General features: G+C 42.0%; 1 protein-coding gene across 2 annotated transcripts in view; it reads right to left on the bottom strand.

Annotated features, from left to right (window-relative positions):
- LOC120521437 (NACHT, LRR and PYD domains-containing protein 3-like) overlaps positions 1-18,456 on the bottom strand; it is a 58,992-nt gene that overhangs the window by 5,900 nt on the left and 34,636 nt on the right. The window contains exons 5-7 of one of the 2 annotated variants that reach the window (XM_039743048.1): positions 17,867-18,037; positions 15,469-15,534; positions 13,693-15,382 (exon numbers count right to left, since the gene is read on the bottom strand). In XM_039743048.1, coding sequence (XP_039598982.1) covers positions 13,693-15,382; positions 15,469-15,534; positions 17,867-18,037 — 1,927 coding nt within the window. Of the gene's footprint in view, positions 1-13,692; positions 15,383-15,468; positions 15,535-17,866; positions 18,048-18,456 lie in introns of both variants that reach the window. The other variant, XM_039743041.1, reaches the window with a different exon arrangement.

Genomic DNA, 18,456 nt, shown 5'->3' with positions numbered 1-18,456 from the left:
CCATCTGCATGGAAAAAATTAAACAAGACTTGCATAGATGGTCAACCCTTCATCTCACTCTAGCTGGAAGAATTAACACTGTTAAGATGAATATTCTTCATAAGCTCCTTTTTTATTTCACAACATCCCAATATACATGTACATAAATAAATTTTTAAGCAATTAGATTCAACAATAACCTCATTTATTTGGAACTCAAAACATCCACGTATCAAAGAGCGACCCTACAAAGACAAAAGGCAGAAGGTGGCATGGCTCCAGGCCCGTCGCGACAAGGCAGGCAAACTAAGCAATTGCTTGGGGCCCCGAGCTGGCCTGGGGCCCCAAGACAACGACTGGTTAAGAATAAAATGCAGCGACAAACTGTGTGAGCGCCCCATTGATAGTGAATGCAGTAAAGTGCAATGACACTGTTATCGGGATCCCCCTCAAGGCCCCCTCTGACAGCAGCCAGCCAACCACGCGTTCTCTGCTGCCGCAAAATACAAAACTTCCTCGCAGTCATGAAGCGGAATTATGCTTCAGGAAGCCAAAAAAGAAAGAAGAGAAAGGAAGAGGAGGATAAGAAAAAACAAGACAGTGGTAAGTGATAAATTACACACATAAAATAGCTCTACTTGTCTTGTACAAATGGTGCAATTTTGCAGCAGGTAGGCTAGCAGAAATATGTTTACTGTATGTATCATACATAAATGACATGACATTGCTATAGCTTTGTAATAGGTTTTGATGAAAATGCTATACTAACTATTCCACTGTGATAATCTATTTAGGAAAACCACACAATAAATTCTGTGCATCAAACGTTAGCTTGGGATGTTTTTAAGCATTGGTAGTCGACTCACAGCACTGCTAATAATTAGTAAACATTTAATTATAATTTCACTGTTTGTTAACAGTAAAAAGTTTATTTATATAGCACATTTCATACACAATGGCAATTCAAAGTGCTTTACATAGAAGAAATTAAAATAATAAAAAGAAATAAGAATAATTAAAACAGTTTAGAAAATAAAATAAAATACAGTACAGTCGGACAACAGCTGCACAGTGCTCATTCAGTAAATGCATAGCTAAAGACTAAAGATTAATTAACTGTCAATTTACCTTCTATTAATGATTGTTATTATTATAAAGTGTTACCATCTTTTCTTTCTCCCTCAAGGTGCTTTGCTTAAATTTCTCAGCCCTCAGGCTCTTCCTAAGGTTACCTCCACTGATGAAGGTAGAGTGAATTTCTCTCACTGACCTGAGCTGAGCTGTTAAAAGTGACCTCTTTCGATATGCTAACAGTGAAATGGTAATTTCAGATTTTTTTTTAATTATTATTTTCCCAGCTACACCATCAACTTCATCCTCAACATCAACAGATGCATCACTTCTCAGTGCTGATGTTTCCTCTTCAGCACAAGGTACCACAAGCTCTATAATTATACTTGATATCCTGCACAGCCCAGAGTTTAAACTGATAAGTGTGTGCTGTCATATTGTTAGAAAAAAACAGTGCAAATCACTACTGAATTCCCATCAAACTGTGTAAATACTAGTCACTTTTGCCCATGGACATTTCAGAATTTTTTTATATACAGTATATATACTCAGTGATGCATTCTGTACCTGAACAGATGGATTATATTAATAAAAAAAACATTATTTTTCCCCAGCTACACCGTCAATAGCATCTCTCACAGTGGAAGATATTGCATCCAGAACAGAAATTGAGTCTGCACCACTTCCCAACACTGAGGTTACCTCTACAGCTCAAGGTACCACAAGCACTGTAATTATAGCTGATGACCCTGCACAGTGGCCAGCAGTCCTGACTGATAGTGTGCGCTGTCAAATTGTTAAAAAAGGACCAGTGCAAGTCACAAACATTGTATTCCCCAAAATTCTGAGAATCCACCTCGAAGATTTACAAATGACAATTACATGAGAAGCATGAAAAATGGGGAGAAAATTCTTCGATCATGGATATTCTATTCTATGAGCACAGACTCAGTGTTCTGTTTTGCCTGCACTGTTTTTGGAAAGCGTGACAATGCCTTAAGCAACTGTGGCTTCCGTACATGGAGGAACCTAGCTCATCATTTAAAAGAACACAAATATTCAAAGGGGCATTGTGACAATATGACAAACTGGCATGAGCTGCAGAGGAGACTGCAAACCAATACAACCATAGATCAAAGACAACAAGACTTGATGCGGATCGAGATTGAGCATTGGAAAGGTGTCATAAGGAGAGTGATTGCCATAATTTGTCACTTAGCAGAACGCAAACCAGGCTTTAAGAGGGACCACGAGTGAGTTGTATGACCCACACAATGGGAATTTTCTGGCACAAGTTGAACTGATGGCACAGTTCGATTCAGTTATGACTGAACACATAAGAAGGATAGAAAACCAAGAGACAAGAGTGCATTACTTGAGTGGAACTATTCAAAATGAAATAATTGCACTAATTGGAAATAAGGTACTGGAAGAAATTGTGAGAAGAGTACACAGAGCAAAGTATTACTCTGTTATTATGGACTGCACTCCTGATGTCAGTCATAAGGAACAGCTTTCCATTGTTCTGAGAATTGTCAATTGCGAACCATCTGTGTCCATTGCAGAACATTTCTTTGGATTTTTAGATGTTGAAGACACAACTGGTAAGGGCCTGACTGAAGTCCTGCTTGACCACCTGCAGAAACACAGCCTGAGTCTTTCTGACTGCCGTGGTCAGTCTTATGACAATGGCAGCAATATGATGGGCCATAAACAGGGTGTTCAGGCAAGAATTTTGCAATTGAACAGCAAAGCATGCAGCAGTCATACACTTAACCTGGTTGTGGCAGATGCTGCCAAGTCCTCAGTGCTGTCCATCTCCTTCTTTGGTGTGTTGCAAAGACTCTATACCTTATTCAGTTCCTCTGTGCAATGCTGGACAGTTCTAAAGGAACATGTAAAGCAGCTCACTTTAAAACCTTTGTCAACAACAAGATGGGAAGCTCGATTGACAGCGTGAAGGTGGTGCGATACCAGTTACCAGAGATCCTGGATGCATTATCTGCACTCCAGACGCTTGCTATAGAGAAAGGGGACTCAGAGACCATGTCCACTGCTAAAAGCTTACATGGTGAGTTGAAGACCTGGTCTTTTCTGCTTTGCACAATGACCTGGTACAATGTTTTGTACCAAATCAATCATGTCAGCAAGCTGCTACAAAGTCCAAATGTTTCCATGGAAACACTTAGATCAGAAACAGAAGGAGTAAAAGACTACCTTGAAGACTTCAGGGAAAATGGGATTGCTTCCTGTCAAACTGATGCAAAAGACATTGCAGAAAATCTGGATATGGAAATGACCCTTCCTGAGAAAAAGGCAGCGTAAAAAGAAAAGACAGTCTCTATATGAAGGTACAGACGAGACTCAGTCTACTCCAGACGAGACTTTTAGAAGAGACTTCTTTCTGCCCATGGTTGACACAGCCCTCAGAAGCCTAAGTGACAGGTTTTCAAGACTGAAGGGTGTTTATGACCTTTATGACTTTCTGTTCTCAAAGGAAAACATGAAGCAGACAATAAAGAATGGAAAGCTTCATGAACGATGCAAAAAATTGGAACAAACCCTCCATGACATTGATGCTGATGACTTGGCACTTGAGATCAATTCATCTCTACACTTTTCCAGACCATGTAGCCACTTCCCCATTTGACATGCTTAATTACATTTACAGTGAGAAGCTACTGGATTTGTACAGTAATTTAAGCATCGCTTTGCCTACTCCTGACTCTCCCTGTGTCAGTGGCCTCTGGTGAGAGGAGCTTTTCAGCTTTGAAGCTGATAAAAAATTACACGAGGTCCACGGTGGGCCAAGAAAGGCTCACAGGACTGGCACTTATGTCAATTGAGCGGGATGTTCGCCAGTCTTTGGACATGGAGGACATTGTGATTGCCTTTGCAGAAAACAAGGCTCGCAAACAGCAGTTTTAGATAATTTGCACATGTTTGAGAGAACTGAAAAATGTTAATGTGAGTATGTATGTGTGTGTGTGTTTTAAGTATGTTGGATTTAGTTATTGTGCACTTTTTAATGTATATTTGATTTTATGGTACAGTGGTGTTTTTGCAAATGTTCAATTGTTGAAAATGTTCAAATTTTATGCACTTTATATGCAAAGCAGTATTTGCACTCTAAACATTTTTTTATTTATGCACAGAATATGCAACAGCAGTATTTGCACTGTAAACCTTTTTTATTTATATAAAGTGTGAGTGAATTTAAACTGTATGGCTATGCTGTGGTTCCTTTGCGTGCGTGCATGCGTGCGGCGAGGGCCTCCATGTCCATTTTGCTTGGGGCCCCCCAAATTCCTTCAAACGGCCCTGCATGGCTCTACCTAACTTCCAGTTTTATTACTGGGCGGCAAATATACAGGCGATAAGAACCTGGACACAAATAGAAGAACATACACAGGCTTGGACCACAATAGAAGTAAAATCCTGCAGTACTTCTTTGTATTCCCTGCTCTGCGCTCCAATAAACACACGTTATCGGCAATACACTAATAACCCAATTGTGCTCCACTCACTTAGAATCTGGAACCAATGTAGAAAGTATTTTAAGATGGAGAAGCTTCTATCTGTGGCACCTCTGCAAGAGAACCACCTCTTTCAACCTTCACAAACATACACAGTTTTTAATATCTGGAAAAAAATTGGAATTAACTTCCTTAGAGATCTTTATATAGACAACGTCTTTGTATCCTATGAACAATTACATTCCAAATTTAATATTCCAGCTACACATTTCTTTCACTATCTTCAAATCAGGAACTTTGTTAAACAGAACCTTCCCAATTTTCCTCATCTTGCTCCCTCATCCATGCTGGAAAAAATATTGTTCAATCTCAAGGACTCAGACTCCATCTCTACAATATATAAAATCCTTTTACAATCCCTCCCTTTCAATGATCCAAGAGGACACTGGGAAAAAGATCTCTCAATTAATATATCAGAAAAGGTATGGAAAATAGCAATGCAGAGAATTCACTCGAGCTCCATATGCGCAAAGCTTACAATTATTCAACTTAAAATTATATATCGAGCACATCTGTCTCGACTAAAACTCTCCAAAATGTTTCCAGGGCGAGAGCCAACCTGCGAACATTGCAATCAAGTCCCAACCTCACTAGGTCACATGTTCTGGGCCTGCACCAAATTAACATCATTCTGGACCAAAATTTTTAATTACCTCTCAGACAGTCTTGGACTCACAATCCCTCCTAACCCATTAACAGCTGTGTTTGGGGTTCTTCCAGAGGGTCTTAAAGTGGAGAAGGACAAACAAATTGTGATTGCATTCACTACACTGTTGGCACGCAGACTCATTCTGATAAACTGGAAGAACCCAAACTCTCCTCTTCTAAGTCAGTGGGAAACTGATGTGTTATATTATTTAAAATTGGAAAAAATCAAATACTCAGTTAGAGGATCTGTACAGATTTTTTTCAAAACATGTCAGGATCTAATCAGTAATATTTTAAAATAAGCTCTTAAAGCAGAGAGGAAGTAATTATTTCTGTATTTCTTTGTCCATTCATCTCTATTGGCTTATCAAACTTATTAATTTAGGTATGTTTACAAGCCTTAACTTTTACGCCGTTTGCCTTTCTCTCTCTCTCAGGGGTGGGGATCGTCTTATTCTCAATTCTACTTTTTGTAAAAATTGATTGATTTGTATGGAATGATTGTAATAAGATTAATAAAATTTCAAAAAAAAAAAAAAAAGGTTACAGAACAAGACACCAAACTGTGATCTGAAAACCCTGCAGGGGTAATGTGACCGTTTTTAAATAAACCAATATGGTGCTTGAAACAGTAAAGATGATCAAGCCTCGCCATTGAAATAATCCCCCCATTCATCCTCCCCATGTATATTGTCTAGTGCCCCCATTTTTATTTCGCCACACATCTTCCAGTCCCATCTCGCTCACAACTCTCTCTAATTCCTGGGCTGAGCGTGTGCGGCTCCAGCCCGTTATTTCTGTCTTTTTGAGTATCAAGGGTGCAATTAAAATCCCCACCTAGAACTAGGACTTCATTTGTACAACATTGTGTTTGCACACCCTCCAACTTCTTAAAAAAAGCGATTTTCTCATTCCCATCGTTCGGGGCGTATACATTAATAAAAGTAAAAGAACTGCCTTGAAGTTTGACGCGCACTTTGAGCAGCCTCCCCTTCACTATTTCTTCAACATCACAAAGAACTACGTGAACATTCTTAGAAAACAAAATGGCTACTCCAGCACTAATATTTGTACCGTTACTGTAATAAATGTCCCCTTTCCAATCCCTACTCCACTCCCATTGATTTGTGCTGTGTATATGGGTTTCCTGTACAAAGATAACTTTTAAGTCTTTTTGCTTTATGAATTCAAAAAAGCCAACCTCTTATTATTATTTCTTTCACCATTAATATTCAAGCTTCCTACATTAAAGCAAGCCATGTTAACAGAAAGTATAAAAATAGTCAAGATAAACCACAGATCCCAGTATATACAGGACCTTGGAAATGTTGCAGTTGCCTTCTCCATTACTGCTTATTTTGTTTTAACTGTTTCTTCAGTCTGCTTGACAGACTCTTTAATCTGAGAAGCTCTTTATAGGTAAACAGGACAGATGAGGACTTTTCTTTTCTTAGGCTTTGTATTGAAGAGATAAAAAGTTCCACATCATGAAAGTCATCGGTCACATCTACTCTCCTCGGGCCGCGCTTCCTCTGGTGTCTTTGTGTTTTCATTACCATTAAGCTGTAAAGGCCGATCTTGTAAATCGTCATTAGTGACATGCAGGTTATCACGAACAACTGCTCTGTTCACTTTCACTGGACAATTTTTAACTAAATGCCCCTCACTTCCACACCCAAAACATTTAATTTCATCCGATCTCAGAAAAATCACATAATCTAAACCATCAATCTTAAACCTCATAGCAACGTTTAAACTTTCATCCATTTTGTTAAGCACCATGTATACTTGTCTCCTAAAAGACATTACATGTTTTAACTCCGGCGACTTGCACCCCAAAGGAATATAGCGGATATCTGATACTAAATGACCGTGTCGTACTAATTCTTTTTCTATCATCTCATTCCTCAAAAATGGGGGGACATTCGATAACGTTACTTTACGTGCTGGAGCCGCCAACGGAGACACCTGCACGAACGAGCCATCGATCACTACACCCTTCTCTACAATTGTCTGCACCAGATCGACAGAACTCAGAAATATTACGATTGAGCTGTTCATTCATGAGGCAGACTTAATATTCTCACAACCGATCATATTGCCTACAGCCAACACTGCACTTTCTAACAGGAAAAAAACATCACAGAGAATTTTTATCCCATGGCAGGGGCTCAACCGTTCTAAATTTGCAGCCATTACGGCTGCTGTGCCCAGATGCCACTTCACACAAAAGAAACGGAAAAACATTTAAACAATTCACCAAGAAAATGAAAAGGGGCGGGGTGGGGGAAGTTAAACAAATCACTTCACTCACCAGACTCAGAGCCCACCACCAGCACTCGCGCTAGAGCAACCACCCAACATGCACTGCGACAGTGAAACAGGAAGGAAGTAGATAGATAGATAGGAAAGGCACTATATAATAGATAGATAGATAGATAGATAGATAGATAGATAGATAGATAGATAGATAGATAGATAGATAGATAGATAGATAGATGTGAAAGGCACTATATAATAGATAGATAGATAGATAGATAGATAGATAGATAGATAGATAGATAGATAGATAGATAGATAGATAGATAGATAGATAGATAGATAGATAGATAGATAGATAGATAGATAGGAAATGCACTATATAATAGATTCTGTAAGACACAGGGAGCCAGTGAAGGCGGAGCAGGATGGTGTGATGTGCTCGCTGCTGCTGGTCTGTGTCAGGACTCTTGCAGCTGAGTTTTAAATAAGCTGGAGCTGTGATTTAAGATTAGAAGGGGCACCTGCCAGCAGGGAATTTCAATATTGTTACGCAGGTGAAATTAAGAAAGTCTCTTAATGTGATTTATGTGAGCAGAAAAAGGAAGGGAGGAATCAAAAATGACACCAAGATTCTTTGCAGTAGAGGCAGGTCTGATGAGATCACCGCCAAGATGGACTGAAAGGAGCTCATTTTATTAAGTTGCACTTTAGTCCCCATTTGCAGGAGTTCAGTTTTGTTACAATTTAATTTTAAAGAGTTCTGTTCCATCCAGGTTTTAAGTTCACTGAGGCAGGTTGTGAGCTGAGAAAGCTCTGATGAAGTTCCACTTTTAACATTGAAGTAGAGTTGAGTATCATCTGCATAAAAATGATAACCCAGTCCATAGCTACGAATAATATGGTCAAGGAGAAGCATATAAATACAGAAGAGCAGAGGGCCGAGGACAGAGCCCTGAGGATCTCCTTGTGTGACTGGCGCTGAGCTGGATCTGCTGTTACCAAGACTAACAAACTCTTGTCTATCAGTCAGATAGGACTTGAACCACTGGAGGGCAGTGCCAGAGATACCCAGCATGTTCTCCATTTTGGACAGTAGAATGTCATGTCTGACCAGAGTGTCAAATGCTGCGCTGAGGTCTAACAGAATTAATATGCTGGTTTGTCCAGAGCTGTGCTGCACCCTGAAACCAGACTGAAAGGGTTCCAACAAATTTTTAGAAGTTAAGTAGCTGAGAGGCTACAACACACTCAAGAACTTTTGACAGGAAAGGTAAGTGTGAAATAGACCAGAAATTGTTAAGATTGTCAGCATCAAGACCAGACTTTTTTAACATTGGGGTTACAGAAGCGATTTTAAAAGTGAGCAGCACAGAGCCAGTGTCAAGGGATGAGTTTATTATTGTTGTAACAGTCGGGTATGGCATGAAGGCAGGATTGAAGTAGTGTGCTGGGGATGGGGTCCAGTATACAAGTAGTCTGTCTCATCTTAAAAAGCAGGTGTGACTGGTGAGAACTTAGAGAAGGAGCTGGATGGAGTCTGAGAACAGGGAGAGATATAAACAGATGATGGATTTATGTTAGCTGAATTATTTAAATCTTTAATTTTGTTATGGAAAAAGTGGAGGAATTCCTCATAGACTTCAGTAGAGGAGGTAGTTGGGCCAGATGCAGGTTCGAGTAGTTTATTAACTACAGAAAACAAAACCCTCGGGTTATCGTGGCCACTTTCTATTATTCTGCCATAGTGGGTGTTCTTAGCAGCAGTTAGTGCTTCTCTGTAAGCTCTTTGGTGGTCAGAGAAAGCCTGGATGTGCACGGTGAGGCCAGTCTAATGTGACATTCTCTCAAGGCGTTGGCCAGCTGCTTTCATAGATCGCAATTCTGAGTTATACCAAGGAGCTGAACGTTTAAAGGAAACCTCCTTATGTTTTAAAGGAGCTGTTTTATCTAATGCTGAATGAAGGGCTGAGTTATAGTGGTCAACAAGACTATCTAGTGTTGATGGAGTAGATGAAGACAGTAAAAGATCAGAAATGGATCCAGAAGGGATAGAGGGACAGATATTTTTAAGGTTTCTGTAAGAAATTTGTTGTTTACAGGTAAGAGGAGGCAGAGGTAATGAGACAGTGAAAAGTACTGCTTTATGGTCAGAGAGTCCCAAATCAGTGCTGTAAATGTTGGTAACAGATAGTCCAGAAGTGCAGATCAGGTCCAGTATGTGACCACCAGAGTGATGGTGGTCACCTTTGTGATTTTTAACATGGAGGTTTTACTAATCAGCACCGCCACCCCTGCACTCACACTGATGCCATGACTGAAAAAGCCCGTCCCTCCCCAGTCCTGCACCCAGGCAGCCTGACTCTGTGGATCAGAGTGGGTCTCTTGTAGGAAACCCACATCCAAGTGCTTTTGTCTTAAAAACTCACAGCCCAAGGTCCTCTTTAAATTACCTCGACAGCCATTCATATTTAGGGTACCCACATGTAACTCAGCCATAGTTACACAACAAAACATACCAGAAAACCAGAGAGTCACTGGCTTGACTGCAGCATCCATCAGGACTTATTTTGAAGGATCTTGCGCACTCTGATCATTATGTTTTTTAACCTAGTGATCTCCTTTTGGTCAAACCCTAAATTAACTGCATTATACTTTTATATTTTTGCTGAGCTCAGAAAGAAAATAGTCCCTCGCATCCCTCTAGATATTCCAAGAACTTCCCGATGCTCTTTGTGTTGTATCCCTCTTTAGGCTCCAAACCAAACACTGAGAAGGTGTTATCAAAAATGTCAGAGGTATTCTCTCCTTCACCCTCCACACCTTCACCACTATCTGAAATATCCTTCTTTTTAACTGACACAATTTGTTTTTTGGACAGACTGTCTGACATCAAAATCTTCTTTGCACCCGTGGTGGACTCCACTGCTTCCTTTCTTTTCCTAGTGGTGATTTGTGAGGTCTCCTTACACCCACTCGACTCCACACTCACATCCATCTTGTCTGCCTCACTCACTGCTGCTCTCCTTACACCTTTGATTTCCTTCCTACTGCTGCTGCTTGTGTTTTGTTCAGTGCCCAGGTCCAACTCAATATTGCCCTCAGTAGTAACTACATTAGGCATGTCTACGTTTGTCTCATTATTAGTGGTCAGTGTTGCACCACTTGGAGACGATCATCTCCTGCTGTAACATTACAGCCCCCTTCATCCTGTAGCAGGGTGACATTCTCATTACTGTAGACCTCTGCAGCCTGACCAGTGAGGGCCTCCTCAGTCTCAGCTGTGCGTCCTTCTGTACGGACGGAGGCTCCTTCACCTGGGACACTGGGCTCATCTACAGGTGTATCACCAGCCTCAGCCAGCACACCTTCATTATTATTTTCATGGTCTTTTTTAGTGTCTGTTGCAGCATTACCTTTGTCAACAGGCTCCATTTGCTCCTCATTTTCCTTCTCATCTAATTCACTCACACTATCATTGAATAAAAATGTCTTTTTTTAAATATGATATTTAGCAATTGAGTTTGTGTCACAGAATTTGAAGTAAGTTTCTGTTTATTGAAAGACAACAACACAAATTGTCACTCTACCTGCTGTGAGTCGTTTTACCAGTTAATGACGCCATTTTAAGATTTGACTAATTGGGACATAAAAGACACACTCATGATCAAGTGGAGAATATCCAGTACCATAAATTCAAAGATGGAAGTTAGTAAATTACTTTTAAAACAAGATCATCATCTCATATTTCAAGATCTAAGATCTGAAGTCTTGTCAGGCACAGATCAATGTCAGTGTGTCACAGCTTTCTTATTTCCAGACTGAACCAACGTATCTTAGGATTTCTTTTTAAGTAAAATGATTTTGCTGTTTGGACAGATAACGTCACTTGTATTAAGGTATTTTCAAAGTCAATGTCACTGTTTCTTATATTTTAGCTCTCCTTTTTTGCGGTGCCCAGACTGAGTTTGAGGACCCCAGCACTAAAGCGACACAAACCCCACATTACATTTCAAGTCTCCAGTGACCGTTAGGCTGCAGTGTCCTTTTATTTCTGAGTTTGTTAAAATCAATTCTGTTTTTTTGTAAATATAATAAGACCTACACAGAGCCTCCCGACCTCTAACCCCCCCCCCTTCTGATTGCGTCCCCCCAGTGGGTATAAAGAGTGTTATTTTGATCCTCAGTAAACTTGAGTTTGACTCCCTGACCTAAACAAGAAGAGAATGAGGGCAGCCATGTCAAAATCCCTTTTAAATCTGAAAGAAGGGAGAAACGTAAGGATGAGGCAAGAGCCGCCATGTTAGAATAGAAAGCCTGAATCACATGAATGAACTCAGGGTCAAAGGACACGACCTTAAAGGCTGCCAGAGGGTTGACCAGTTCAGCTCATTTGAACATTTGTAACTGAATTACATGGCAACGGTGATCCGAGAGACAGGAGAAAGACCAGCGTCACACATAGAGGGTCCAAGTGATGGGGACGAGCAGGTGTCACCTATTCAGATGGATGACTTGTGCCTGGTGCCATAGCAGGAACGTCTTTTAGTGGTCAGGCGCTGATCTTTACCATGTTGTTTAGGCCGAGTTCACCCAGCTTGGACACCAGTGGACCACTGAGCGCAGGTCCCAAATCTGTGAAGTCATGGAGTTGAATCAGAACTAAAGATGTTTGAAAGGGCGCAGGAGTAGAAATGGACAGAAAATGTATCAAGAGGGGCAATGAATGCAAATCCAATACAAACACACCTACCCGCTGCCATGTCCACAAGGCAAAGACCTGCAGCAGGAGCTCACATTTCATTCACCACACTGGGGTCCCAACTTTCTGTTTTGGACTAAAGATCCTGAAACCCCAACCCACCGACAGCCCCACAAAAATAAGAGCTTTATGAGCGGCCTGCCTGAGATCCCCAAGCCACCCGCTGGCCATTCCTCCCTCAGCCCTTCAGCCCACCACATACATGTAGAGACCCCTCTGTGCACCTCAACCTCAGATACTCCACACAATGAATGACAGAAATCTGTAAACATAAAACGCAGTGAGCAGCAGAACCCCATCAGTTCAGCACTCCACCTCATAAAGACGTGGCACATGTGCTCAGTCCCCAGGACGCCGAGTGTAAATTGAAGCACTTGGTGGTCTTGGGCTGCCCTGACATTTCTGTCCATTTCACTGATTTGAGGAGTTTCATATTCTTGTTTTCTGTACAAACTCAGTTACAACAACATGGAAGGAGCGGGGCAGTCAGGATTATGTGCAGCTTTGAATTTGTTCAAAAACACACACAGCTGTGAGCACCGGCAGGACCACTGAGAAAACACACATGGGGACCACCAGGCTGGACTACCAGAAACTTCATCACCATGGCCTTGGAGACACAAAGATGACAAAACATTTCAAGCAGACAGATAAATAAATGGCGACAAAATCAATTTATGCCACAAAGTTTTTAAGCAATGAGCACAGAGCTGAGGGCAGTTCAGTGAGCAAAGAAGAAGAAAAAAGTAAAAGAAAACGTTTTGTGAGATTCACTAAAAACACAACACTTGGTATAAAAACAGAAGACGCGATTCACACACACAGTCAGAGTTTAACTGAATCAGCTTGATGGACACCTTTGAGAATTCAGAAGACCCCAATGAGGTCCCCACTCAGCGTCCTCTGCTCGGGACTCAAGAGGCTGAACTCCCTGAGCCTGTCACGGTCACACAAGCCCTTCAGTCCCATGATGCACTTGTGCTGCTCTCCTCTACTGTGACCAGAACATCACACCAGACTACAGATGTGGTGACAGTAGTGCCACCTACAGTCTGAGCAGGTGTCTGCCGTAACATCAAGGTAGTGGCACAGTTTAATTAGAGATCAGTCATCAGCTCAGTGTAATCAACGTGATATGAAACGGAGTTCAATCTGCTTGTTGACCCAAGTGGTGTCAGCTCAGTGTCTGTTTTAATGACCAGAAGAGTCTGAGACAGCGATGACAATGTAAGGTCAAGTGTGTTTTAATGGGCAATCGAGAATGAGGCAGCATAGTTAGCATGTCATTAAATCGTGACATCACTTCCTGTTGAGTGGGGAGGGGCTTATTAGAAGATCCAATGACTGTGATGCCCTCAGTGCCCTCAGTGACTGTCATTTACATAAAGTGCCATTACTGACAGATCAAACTGAACTCGTCAAAGTCGCATCACTCACCACACTTCACTGCAGCAGCTGAGCCCCTTTGCCAATCTCCTCATGCACTCGGGGGTCAGAGGTGTGTATGACAGGTTAAGGAGCTGAAGTTCTCCACAGCAGCTGATGACAGAGGCCAGCACAGCACAGTCCAGAGGAGATAAAGTCATACTGATAAAGCTCATGTTTAAGTTCTTCCCAATGGCGTCTCTGATCACCTCCTCATTCTGAGTCTCATAGAGCCAGTGACAAACCTGAAGAGCTTCACCTCGCCCTGCCCCTTGTAGCGCCTGTTTAGCTTTCTGCTTCACCCACTCCTGTATCCGCTGTGTGGTCGTCCCTTCAAACTCCCCCAGGATTCCCTCCACTGTTGTAAGTGCAGAGCACCAAGCCAGTCCTGCCAGGAATCGAGTGACAATCTCAAATCTGCCATCTTTACACAAGTCTCGCTTTTTCAGCAGCTCCTCGACAACCCCTGATGGATCGAGGTAGAAGGAGCAGGCAGCCATGAACTCCTGCAGGGTGAAGTGGTAGAAGGTGTACGTCGTGTGTTCCAGAGTGCTTTGTCTTTGCAGAAAGCAAGAGAGGAACGAAGAGGACAAGACTGGCTGGAGACCAAAGGTGGATATCTCCTGTTTCTCATTAAACACATCAGTCCTGTTGTCCACCCCATAATAAGCCATCTTTCCTAGACTTATCAGAATCCTCCTTTGGTCATCATCTTCTCGCCTGTGATTGGTCAGGATGTTGTGAAGGAACATCACAAAGATCTCAGTGACAGTTCTGGGGGCTGTCCCTCGCTCTTCCTTAGGTGTCATGAGGTGGCTCTTCAGTGCAGAGCAGATAATCCAGCAGTACGAGGGGCTGACGCACATGGAGTACAAGATGGTGTTACCCTCCATGCACTGAAAAGCCTTGGTGCCCACATCAGCGTCACCAAAGAACTTCTTAAAGTACACCAGTTTTTGTTCAGAGAAGAATCCTACAACTTCTACAAATCCATCAACTCTCTCCATGTCCAGAGACCCCAGAGCTGGTGGTCTGCTTGTGATCAGGACTGAGCAGCCCTTCAGTAATGTCTGACTCACCAGACTGGTGACCAGGATGTGGACAGGCACCTCATCATCTGGGTCTGAGCAGAGCTGACTCGGTGTGAAGTTCAGTTTGTGTTTGTATTCCTCCAGTCCATCGAGTATGAAGAGTAGAGATTCGGGTTTCTGCAGAATTTCTATGAGTTTGTCATGAGTGAGATGTTCATAGTGCATTTCAATCAGTGCGCTCAGAGACATCTGTATCTTATTGTCCAGGAGGTTGAGCTCCCTGAATTTAAACAGGAAGACAAACGCAAACCTCTGGTATTGAGTGCCTTTGGCCCAGTCACACATGATCTTCTGTACCATGGTGGTCTTCCCAGTACCTGCCACCCCACTGACCACTATGATTTTGGGGGATGTTTTACTTTTAGATCTTCTCTTAAACAGCTGCTCAGTCCAGATTCGCTCACAGTTCTTTGTTGCTCCCCCTTCCTCCAGTCTTTCCTGAGTCTTCCCATCCTTTGCAAGTTCATCTTTAATGTCCTGTTTGATGACCATCAGCTCTGTGTATTGAGTCTCAAGGCCCACCGTGCTAGTGAGTGGATCTCCAGATGGGCACTGATCGAACAGAGGTCTTGTGGATTCAGACACAGTGAATCTGTGTGTCTCATGGAGGTCTGAAAGCCAAAATGAGAACAAATAAGGTGACAGAATGAGCACAGGAGTGGAGGAACAACTGATCAGAGACATGATGACCACTTACCTTTAATATGAGGCTCAAGGGTAGGTGACTGGGTGCTCGCCTGGATCTCCTTCAAGAGGTCTGGTCCTGGGAATAAACACAGAGGAGATAAACATGAACATCAGTAATTCTCAGGGTTGCTTCAAATCCTTAAAGGAGAAAATCATTTAGAGTTTGTGTTCACTGCTGCCTTCAACTATCAGAGTCCAAGCTGTGCCCGCTGTCTGTGGGAGGTCTGCCTGCTCTCCCTGTGTCTTTGTTGGTCTCTCTCGTGTACTTCAGGATTTTTCCCACATCCTTATGATCCATTGATCGATCCATCCATCCATCCATCTTTCCATCCATTCATTTTCTTAACCTGCTTATTCATGCCTGAGTTGTGGGGCAGCTGGAGCCTCTCCTGGTAATCACTGGGTGTAAAGGCAAGGACAGCAACTGGGTACGGTGCCAGTCTATTGTAGGGTGAGCACACACACAAACGGAAGCTAATTTAACAATGGCAATTCACCTCACCTGCATGTCTTTTTAACTGTGGGTAGAAACTGGAGCATCCAGAGGAAACACTCGTGGACATGAGAACAAGTAAACTCCACACAGCAAACTCCTGGGACCTTCCTAATGATGTGCAGCTTAAATGAACTGCAGAAACCAATCTGTTCCTATGTGGCTGGCTGCAGGAGTGGTGTCTGCCATATTGTATTTGAAATAAACTAAGAAGCTGCACCACTTAGACAGTCTGTATAGTCAGAGATTGAGGAAGACTGTTATTTGGGCTCAACAACAGAAGAGCCAAAGCAGTTTGGAAAGGTCAGCACACCAAACATTAGTTCAATCAGAAAAGCACAACAGGCTACAAGAAACCAAAGTAAATCCAGAGGAGATACTGAAACACAATGTGTTTGTCTGTGTGAGCACACGTCTTTCACAGTTGTGCCTTTAATGTCACGTTCAGTTGATGTTAAATGTGTCATCTCTTTTCGGGTAACCATCACAACATCCAGCTCTGCATAGTGTGCTGATTATGGACCGAGAAACGCAGCAAAGTGTCCATAAAATCAAATGAGGAACAAGACGACATCTCCAAAATATCAATAAAATCAGGAGAATCCTTAAAAAATGAATAATGTGATATCACCAATAAACAAACACTGGAAACAGATTATTAATGCACTCCTGTCAGTCCAAGGTCAACTCCCACCTTAAAACTGAAGCCATTCAGGACTGCCTGACCCCCCAAAACCCTCAGCTGGAATAAGTGGATGAGTGAAATGATTGAATGGATAAATGAAGTGAATGATGTGAACATGGAGAGAAAATGGAGGACTTTGTGATCTTAAATTGCTTTTAATTAACTGGGAGAAAGTCAAGATGGGATGGTGTGATCAGTTTGATTATGGAGTAGCAATCTGTTCACATCTGTGTGTAAAAAAGCTGCAATATAAATAAAGTTTATTATTATTATTATTATTATTAATGACTGAGTTTAAAAGTTCAAATAGCAGAGCCATCAAGCCGCTTCCTTGATTGAATCTTTAAAACAGGACAGAAGGTCAGGTCAGTGCTGAATGTTCACTTTGTCCACTCAGCTATCAATAACTCAGGACATGGAAGACAAAGAAAGGAGCAAATCCATGGAGTGCAGGAGAGGCTGCGGGCTCACAGATTGGCTTGTCAGGATCTTCCCATTATAAACTGGTTATTGTCTAGTGGATTATCATCCATCCATCCATTATCGAACCCACTATATCCTAACTACAGGGTTATGTCCTCTAAATGCTCCTCTAATGTAATTTCCAATTATAGCTTCCAACGTTCTGAATGGTGTAGAAGTGAGTTTAGTGGTCTTCTGAACTGGAAGGGCTGCTGTAGCAAACACTGAACCCAGAAAATAACCAGGGAGACCCAAATAAACAAAAAAGGTGTTAGAAGTTCAAATAATAACAACAAAAGACACAAAAGTAACAAAATAGATGAGCCCCTCTGGACCCACCTTATTCAACAGATGGTGGTCTTTCTAGCTTGTGTGGAGGCTCTTTCACTTTCCCCATACACTTAAACACCTTCTGATTACTTAAACACTCAGGCCACCCTTCCTTCTGCCAGCACCCCCTTGTCCACCAATACTCCCACAACTCCAGGCTTACTGGACCAGTGGCCAATGGCCTCTTTAGGTCAGATCCCTGCAGTTCTTCCAAGGTCTCTCTCAGTCTCCTCTTCTTGGCCAGACATAACCTCACCAAACATCTTGGGCTATCTGTCTAGAGCTCCCTCTGGTGGCCCCTGCCAGACTGCCGGAATACGTCTACTAATTGAGCTGGAAGGTCTTATTCTGCTCTGTGCTTCTACATCCTCCTCTTACTGTATGTGTGGATGGTGACGAGTCCACTGTGACTTTAATAAAATGAGACCAATAACTCACCCCACTCGGTCACCTCATCCAGGATTCCTTTCACATTTGGTGATGGACATCTCACAAATTCTTCAGACAGCACCTCCCACAGGCTGACCAGCACTGCTTTGTCCTTCTTCATCACCTCATCAATGAAGGACTCCACACCTGGTGTGCCCTCAGACTCTTCTTTGACTTTGACTTTGACTTCCTGAAAGACATTGGAGTGAGCAGACTTCCAGTTTAGACATGACCACTGGGTGACCAGTGCTGATCATTTAAAGTGAATCATCTGCCGTGGTGTTCACATTAAGAATGTCATCATCTCTCCTGTCCTGCCAGTGATGTCATTTCACATTTTCATTGGATTATCTTTGATCTTCTTACCCTGACAATAAACACTCAGATGAGATCAAAAGCTGTAAACATTTAAATAACAATTGAATTTTAAACTTTATTCACAAAAAACGAAACCTCAAATCTGAACTTGGAATCTAATAAATGAATGAGCTGTGAAATAATACAAGTGATGGAGGCCTTAGATGAGGCTGATCTGTCGAAAGGAAAGGAAATCAAAGTGAGGAAAACATCAGCCTGGTGTGACGAGAACTGACGACATT

The sequence above is a fragment of the Polypterus senegalus genome, chromosome 2 (assembly GCF_016835505.1).
Source record: "Polypterus senegalus isolate Bchr_013 chromosome 2, ASM1683550v1, whole genome shotgun sequence".
NCBI lineage: Eukaryota > Metazoa > Chordata > Cladistia > Polypteriformes > Polypteridae > Polypterus > Polypterus senegalus.
Note: the sequence above shows the minus strand (reverse complement) of the source record. Positions and strands in the feature narration are given on the sequence as shown.